The following is an 8,667-nucleotide window of genomic DNA, read 5'->3' as shown; positions in this document are numbered from 1 at the left end:
ACACAGTGTTATTCCAACGGCCGGCATCAAGAGGGCCAGGTCAAACCGAATATGCCGCAGGCACTGAAGTGGCTGCGATGTGAGTCGCAAGGATAAGGTTATTTCCTTTCCTTTGAGTGTTTATTTCCTTTCCATTTATTCCTGTCTATGGTCGCCACATTACCCTCAGTGGGCTCAGGCACCTGCCCGAAAACAATAGTTTGTCCTCAGCCTGCAGTGTACTTCAGCAGACACGTCCGTTTGAACCCCGTGATCCCCATAGTCGGTTCGGCGAGCTGGTCTGGAAGCGCCTAGAAAACCCAGCAGTGAGATGAAGAAGACAACGACGAGGATGGAGGCAGACGCCTGCATGGCCGGGCAGCGTCGTCGGCGGTGATCAGCGTGGTGGCGGGGAGGGCCATGCCCTGGCTGCGCCGGCGCCCGCGGACATGGTGCCCCGAAGGTGGATGACCACGCTGGCCGCGCTCACGACGCTCATGACGTCCAGCAACGAGCCGTTGCCGAACGAGGCGACGACGCTGCCGCTGCGCGCAGCCCGACCGGCCAAGCACCTGGTAGCCCAGTCCGCGCTGCCTCAGGTGGCGTTGGAGAAGCGGGAAGAACCAGGCGGGAAGATACGCTGGCCCGACCTGATGACCGCATTGCAGGTGCGGCCACACGATCGCTAGTACATGCCATCGTGCCACCTGCGCCTGGCCCTCACTCACTGATATTCCAGTCCCTTGATCTATAACGCTGTACATACCGAAGACCAACGTTCAAATTAAGACGAATAGCCTGGCCACAAGACATAGATAATTATGTTTGTACACAGCATACTGTTACGATATGCAGCGTTACGATATGACTAGAGCGTTGTATTGTAGCGGTGCTGTCGACGACGACGACGGCGTTACAGCTAGTGCTGGCGTGGCTTGTGCGTGCTCCCTGACTGCGGACTGTTGCACCTTTTGCTCAGTTAATTCCCGTAATAATATGCTGAGTGAAACTGAAGAGTTTTGCAGCGATGCAGCAGTCGAGTTGTACATTGTCGAATAGGAACAGTTGCGAGTAAAAAAAGATTAGTACAATGACGCCAGCGAAGAGGCGAAAATCGCACCGCGCGGCTGGCGCCTGTGCCGGGCTTTGCCAACACGCCTAACCCTTTTGTTACCAGCCTGTTCGTAACCGCAGCGCCGAGCGTTGATATCGGCTGCTCCGGTGGCACGTCACTAGCGCTAATCTATTTTACTCGCAACTGTCGATAATCACTGTGCACGCCTAGTAGCACAGGCAGGTTCTGGCTACGAATATTAATGAAGAAACCGTTGTCCTTCAATAGCTTTGAACAGCTCTGAAGAAACTGTGAAATGTGCTGAAGGGACTGAGTGCGGTTCCCGTATGTTTAGGGGTCATGGTGTCTAAAAAAACCCTATGGTTACCATGCCTGTAACAACGCTACCTTCATATCTCATATGTGTAATTTATATACTACTGCTTTGCCATATATATTCTGTTCTACTTGAATCACCTGACGCTAATTTCACGTCAAATTTGTTATTCTTGTTATTTTTGTGCTCTTGTTATGCTTTTCTATGCTTACATGCTTTTGTATGACTGTTTCACATCACTGTCTTCCGCCCCCCCCCCCCCTTATGTAATGTCCCAGACGGGATCTTTAAGGGTTCAATAAATGATGATGATGATGATGATTCGCGCGATCCTGTCGTGCAGCACGTTAGCACCCGCCGCCCGTTTGCGGGCTCTCGCCTCCCAAGCAGATGTTAACATACTCACGACTCCGTTAAAAGATTTGCAGACATCTTAAAGCCCGCTCTTTCACCTTGGTATAGGGATCTCTCCCAGTAGCGTCCAAGTTAAAATTCGATCCTGGCAAACTGTTTGGATGCCAGCAGGGCGTAATTCATACGTCTCTTTCAAGTGGTTTGCCCCCATCCTCAGCAAGGCGTTCACACGAGCTAGCTGCATCCAGACTGCCCGTTTTGTGGCGGCCGAGAGGACACCGCGCACCTCTTCTCACAACGTCTGATTCAAGGAACCCTCCAATTTGCGTTGCGTGGCTGTCTTGTTTAGACTTCCAGGCGTGCTGTATCAGACTCTCTACCCGTTGCCGTTTCAGAGGTCATGTCGTTAAGCAGTTTGTCATTTTGCTTGTCGCGTGGTTCTAACAAGTTTGGTTGGCAAGATGTGCCGCTGCTTATAGTCGCAGTAACCGGGCCTTCATGAAGCGCTCGCAAGGGTACGGAAAGAGGTCTGGTTGCGCTTGCGCCGCGACCAGCGTCACCTCAGCGAGGAAAAGTTTGTAGATTTGTGGTGTCTGGATTATCTGGAGATGCAGATTATCTGGAGGTGCAATCTGAGTTACAATATGCGCCACACTCAGGAAACGGTGGTCCTTCTTGACACTCCAGGTGCAAAGAAGGTTCGGCTGCTCCGTCGGCTTGCTGTCACGGTGGTGATCCAGGCTAATCTCGTTTAGTTGCAACACCCTCGAGCGCGTCATCATCGTACGACAGCTAATAATTGTGGCTTTTCGATTAAAGGAAATGGCGCAGTAACTGTCTCATATCTCGGCGGACACCTCAACCGCGCTGTGAGGAAAGGGAGGAAGGTTGGAATGAAAGAAGAAAGAGAGAAAGAGGTGCCGTAGTGGAGGTCTCCGGAATAATTTCGACCCCCTGGGGATCTTTAACGTGCATTCACATCGCACAGCACACGGGCGCCTTTTGCGTTGCTCCTCCATCAAAACACGGCCGCCGCGGTCGGGGTCCGAAACCCGGGTTCTACGACTCAGTAGCAGAGCACCCTGACCACTCAGTCACCGCGCTGGATGGCTGGACACCTCCCGTGTCTGGGCTGGGCCGTTGCCCTGAACCGAAAACCTCCTCCTCCTTCACCAATGGAGTGGGGTGGGAGATGATTGGCATGCCGGGAATGGCGTAAGGATGCTGATGGGTCGTTAGGGTATGCATGACTTTGGGCACGGCGCTTTTGGGTACCAGGGCTCCTTTCCTTCTGACAACGGCCTTGCCCTTTCCTCACAATCTTCACTCCCGCCCATGGGCGTCCGGAGGGGGGGGCAAGGGGGGGCGGCTGCACCCCCCTGGAAAATCACTCACTCGAACCGTGAGTGATGGCCGCACGCCAGGGGCGGTGGTGCGCTCAGTCAAAAGGGTAAAAGCAGCCCCGCATGGTCACATCTGCGAAATGCCGCGTCCGGACGTGCGTCGTTCCGCCGTTTTCAAACCACGCCATCGTTAGCTCTACTGAAGGGCGACCTGTTCCAGACATACAGCGGCACCGGCGAGCATGTGTTTCGAGCCGCCTTGAGATGGGTGTCTGTTTCTTTGATCTCTAGAGAGATAGCGACACGGAGGCAGACAGTGCACGGGGCATCTTGTTTTCGCCTATCGTTACGCCGGTCACCGATGAATTCTTAAGGAGGGAAGGTAAAATCAGCCGTGTCCACCCCCGCTTTGTCGGGCTGCTCAGGGGCAAGCAGGCGATGAGTTGGCGCCGCCGCCGCTCGCTGTCTCCTCCGATCCACGGGTAGCGCAGTTCGGTAGAAGCGCCGCTTTTGAGAATCTCCGGCAAAGGGGATTAGCTGCTTTTGTTCACGGCGACGCAGTCTCCCGAGGCGCCCCCACACCAGCGTTCTTTGCGTCTTCTGCGAAAACCAGCGCCTTTGGTCAACGCAGCCCGATGGCGCCTGCCTGGCTCGCCTGTCACCTCTGGCTGGGCCTCAAATCACAACAGCGCCCATGTACTGTGCGTGTCAGTGCATGGTAAAGAGACCCAGGTGGTCGACATTACCCGGAACTCTGTACTACTCCATCCCTCATAGCCTGAGTCGTTTTGGGGCTCTGAACCCCATAAAAACACAAAAACAAATTTTCCGACTGGAGTGGCGAGTGTCCCTTCCCCTCGGAAGTTCCGCGGCGTTCCTTTCACCCCCAAAGTGCGCATTCGGGGATACTGCGGCAAGTAAGCCCTTGCACGTGTGCGCGCCTCTGTGTTTGTGCTTGGGTGTTTTTAGTGGCCGGTTGTCAGCGAAGCTGAGAACAACCAAGACAGCGGACGAGAAAACGACGAGCGGAGAGCAGTGTGTGTGCGGTTGCTCGACTGTGCGGATGCGCAAGCAAGATGGAGCGAGGTGTATGAAGCTGCGAGCGTGCATTTATCTTGTAAATAAGTTTTCGTTGTATATATAGTCATCTTTTGTTTTCAACGTACGCGTTCAACAGTTTTTCCAATCAATGTGTATGATGAGTGTGCACCGAGAGCGTCTAATGAAGCACAGAAGTGAATTTATCACACGTGTAATTACGCAATTCGCCCAGAAAAATCCGAGGCGCCTACAGTTGCTGTTCAAGGAAGACTGACTGAGTGACTGTAGTTGCGTGTTTGTGAACATATTGTGCTGTGTGCTGGTCATCAATCCGGGTGAGTCGAGAACCCGTATGCAGCAAGACTGAGCACTCTTCTCCACGAAGTGATATAGCATCTTTTTGCATTTTTATTAATTTTAGTTGTTTCTTCGTTGGTAAACTCCAATGTACCTCTCCTAGCCGCGCTTTAATTTGCTGTTTGTAATTTTTCTTTCATTTGTGCATTTTGTTTAATTTTTATTTATATATAAATAAATAAATTTACTCCGCAAATAGCGCCTTTCTGCTACGAACATACCCCCCCCCCCCCCCCCCCCCGGGGCACCAACGGGCCCCCCCCCCCTGCAAAAAATTCTGCGGACGCCCTTGCCCCGCCTTCCTCTGTTTTGCAATCAAGTTATCACAGCGTATTCTTTTTTTTTTCAGGAAAGAAGCAATAAGTACCTCACTTCTCGGTGGACACTTAAACCTCAAAGTGAGGGAAGGGATAGAGAAGGGAATGAAAGAGAAAGGTGCGCTGTAGTTGAAGGGCTTAGGAATAATTTAGGTCACACATTACAATGAAAAAAAAAAAAAATTCGCCTCCAAAATGCGCTCAACAGTGCCGAAGAGAAAGGAGAAAGGGCCGGCGCTCATACGCGCCAACCGGATGTCGCAAGTACAGCTTTTACTGTATAAAGTCCGGTTAGTACTATCAGTGATCTTCTCGTCTATCTTCAAAGCTCAGTTGAACCTCTTAAATTCGTGGAATTACATCTGCACGCAAAGTGTAGGTGGATTTCACGCGGAGACGCATAGGAACTGAAATTTCAGTACACGAAACTCATTTGGATCTTTCTCCTATCGCGTAATTTGTAGTTCACATGGCTTCGGCGCGTAGAAGTATTTTCTTTTTGTCGCATTACCTGTTTACAGATACTACGGCGGTTTCACTGCATATGTCCTCCGCAGATTAACGACCGTACTCAGTGCGAGTATGACTCCATCGAAGGGGGGCCTTTAGTGATTCGAGCACAGGCGGAGAGGGATTAAAGGGAGAGAGAGGGAGAAAGCGGCTGGCGGCCTGTTTTACACATCGTGTTAAACAAAGGGGAAAATAATTTTTAAAGGTCGTTGTTTTTCTCAATTTATGACACAGACTTGAAGCATTGAACGATCCCCACGATCTGCCGGTGTGCTTGTTGTTGTGTGTTGTTGCATAGCCTTGGAGCTGAGTGGTGAGGTCTATACTGACTCGTGGTGTGAGAACACGGGTCTCATTTTCCTTCAAGCCTTTGTGTAATGCAAACGGGTAGTTTCTTGAGCGATATAGCTATTTCATGCCGATTGAAGGCAGTGGTGTGTAGCGTGTCAGTGAATGGTAATGAAAGCGAAGAAACCATACGTAATGTGCATGTTCCTTAATGCATTACCTGCCCCCTCCGGTGAGGGCACAACTTCTCCTTCGTAGCAAGTAATATCTGTGCTATATAAAAACTTGACAGAGCGAAGAAAAACAATATATACAGACCCAACATACGATGAGACCCTTACAGATCTTGTGAAGTCCCGTACAGACATAAAGGGACCTCCGAGGGCCACACAGCAATTGCGGCCATAAATTTATGCATAGGACGTCCCTGGTACAATTTTTGCACTTCCTAGGGATATCTAATCACCTGCGACGCAACTTTTCACTCGCATGGTAGAAGCATGCATGGTTATAGACCCTTACAAAAAATTTTAGACACTTTACAGACAGCCATAGACTTCTCTCTTAAAGTCTATAGACTCTCTACAGACAAATCCTAGAGAACAGTCAATACAAATTCTCTAGAAAGCCTATACACAATCTATAGATTTGTGATCATACACTTTTAATAGACTTGTCTATAGAAAGGCTATAGACTATTGTCACGAAGTGGGAGCACGCCACCAGTGGGCTCCACACTCTCTGTTACCAATTCTAGGGGAGGAGAGCCAAACACCTCCACCCAGGTGCCAGATCTTAAGCAGGACCGAGTGGCTATAACCGGCGATAGGTACACGCCTGACCAGCCGCTGACCGGAGGCACGACACAGGAGTCGGGAATGGGAGCGAATAGAATTTAATTAACAAAGAGAACAACACTTTCACCAATTCATCAAGAATAACACAGCGTAAACACAGGACAGACGGAACAAATTTTAGATTTGACACACAGTATCAAATATGACAGGCGAGGGGAAATACAAATACAAGGCACTTTTAAAGGAAAGAATTTAGGGTATAGTTCGTAAATGTGGGAGTGGCGGGGGCTTAGCTGTTCGGGTATAGGCGTCGGGGTGTCGATGTCGGGTCCCCGGAGTCGCTACTCGTTGCCCAGACACTTCGCGACGAGCCGACCACCTCTCGGCTGACACTTCACACACGCGCGCGGTTAGCCAGCACACCGCCACATCCAAGATCTCCACCTCGACTGCTCTCCGTCACTTTCCACAGTCCCCCCGTAGTGTCCCCCTCTCTCCCTCACCATCCCCAGACAGCCCGGGGTCCGGGACCGACGAATCAGAGGCGGCGACGAAACGTAAACTATCGCGCCGAAACGTCCCGCGCCGAGCCCCGGCTGGCCTCGCAGACGCCCGAGCCGGAATTCCGCGTACAGGAGGTCACTGGCCAGACAACTGCTTTCTCACCGTCGGAGACCAGACAGCGAGAAGTGTGTGCGTGAGGAGGGGGGGGGGGGGGGGGGGTGTCGCGCGTGGGGATGCTTAGAACGGAGTCCCCGCCGCCGGGCTCAACCGCCGCTGGGGAAAATCGCAACTGGCGCGAACTCTGTTTCAATTATGAATAGACAAAAAGAAATCTCTATAGGAAGACAATAGAGTCTATTAGAGATCTATAGACTATAAGTATAGACTTTATAGACCATAACTATATAACTTTACCTTATAGACTATAACTTTATAGACTATATACTTTTTAGACTTTAGATTTTTAAAAGGGGAGCGCCGAATTCATTTTTTCGCTCGCTCTCTCGTATTTTGCGATGCTGTCATGAAGATGAATTTCGTTGGGCTTTGTGCGCGGCTTGCAGGTGCTGGTGACGGTGGCCACCATCTCCGCGCTGGTGCTGGGCTTGTCCTGTTACGCTTGCCACAACAGCCAGGGCGGCAGCAGCAGCCAGGAGCGCCGCCGCGGGGGCTACGCGAGGATCGCCGGCGGAAACGCGGCCGACGGCCTCCGCACACTGCGCCTGTCACCCATCGGCATGGCGTCCAGATTCAACCGCGAAAACTGGGCCTCCATCTCGCTCGTCAACCTGCTCAACAACTACCCCACGCGGGACGTCGAAGCGTGTCGCGGCGCCAACGACGACGGGGCGGAGGACAGCGGAACGAGCGATGTAACTTGAACGCGCGGACAAAATGGAAAAGAATACGTTATTACGCCAATTAAAGCAGCTAGAAAGCACTGTCAGAATTGCGTTCCTTTCAGATATTCCCACCTTTTGTCTTATTTCGCCTCACGATCACAAGATCAAGAGGCAGCGTATAATAGACCGGAGATGATGCGCACCAGAATGGAACGTCTTGTTCCAATGTGGTTTATAGTTTCATTAGAAACAACCTTAACGATTTTTTCTCCGCATTCTTTTTATTTGTGGTCAGTATTGCAGAAAACAAAAATATACGCACGTGATCTAAAATGCAAGGATTTAGAGCCGCATTTCTCGTGGTTTATGAGTGGAGACATTTTGAAAAAAGCCGTAGATGTTTTCTAGCTTTGCGACAAATGAGAAGACTGCTTTCTGCACTCTTTGTGCATGCTGAAATTTACAAGAAGAAAAAATTATTATTGCTACCGGTATTTGAGCATTATTTTTAGGATAAACAGCTGTGAGTAAGTATACGAGTGAACGCACACGACCATGATCTCGAGAACAACCAAAGGCAGAGCTAGGATGCTTTGATGTGCAGCGAACGAGTGAAACTGCACAAAGAGAACGGGACGAAAATGTTCATAGGCCTTATAAGCTAGTTGTTTTCATAAATAAAATCAGTTGGAAGTCTGCGCCTTGTCTGTGCTTATGTGTGTCTTTCGTTCCGTTCTCGTGGCGCAGTTTTATTCGTTCACTTCAAAGGCAGAATGTTGCCAGCTGATGTCACTGTGCACGAAAAAAAAAAAGACATGTGGTATGGGCGTACGCTGGATTGTGCGAATTTTATCCCGTACGCTAGATGCCTTACTAAGCGTAGCTTCGAGCGCTGAGCTAACGTCAACATCGCTGGCTGTCTATCACAGGAGAATGTCGTACGC

At 50.6% G+C, this 8,667-nt stretch overlaps 1 protein-coding gene across 1 annotated transcript; it reads left to right on the top strand.

Moving 5' to 3' along the window:
* Positions 1-281: 281 nt before the first annotated feature.
* Positions 282-7,848, top strand: LOC149341518 (uncharacterized). Its single transcript, XM_089543614.1, has 2 exons — positions 282-647; positions 7,445-7,848. Exons 1-2 carry the CDS (start codon positions 429-431, stop codon positions 7,760-7,762), a joined length of 537 nt encoding a protein of 178 aa, XP_089399740.1. The 5' UTR covers positions 282-428; the 3' UTR covers positions 7,763-7,848.
* Positions 7,849-8,667: the final 819 nt, after the last annotated feature.

The sequence above is a fragment of the Amblyomma mixtum genome, chromosome 5, assembly GCF_055824585.1.
Source record: "Amblyomma mixtum isolate Tamu chromosome 5, ASM5582458v1, whole genome shotgun sequence".
Lineage (NCBI taxonomy): Eukaryota > Metazoa > Arthropoda > Arachnida > Ixodida > Ixodidae > Amblyomma > Amblyomma mixtum.
This window is presented reverse-complemented; position numbering and strand designations above follow the sequence as displayed.

What these genes read in the sequence shown, in the direction of transcription:
- LOC149341518 (XM_089543614.1), top strand. Translation starts at nt 429, where the DNA reads ATGGTGCCCCGAAGGTGGATGACCACGCTGGCCGCGCTCACGACGCTC. An exon ending in ACCTGATGACCGCATTGCAG is followed by an intron (nt 648 to 7,444) that starts GTGCGGCCACAC and finishes CGCGGCTTGCAG; the next exon opens with GTGCTGGTGACGGTGGCCAC.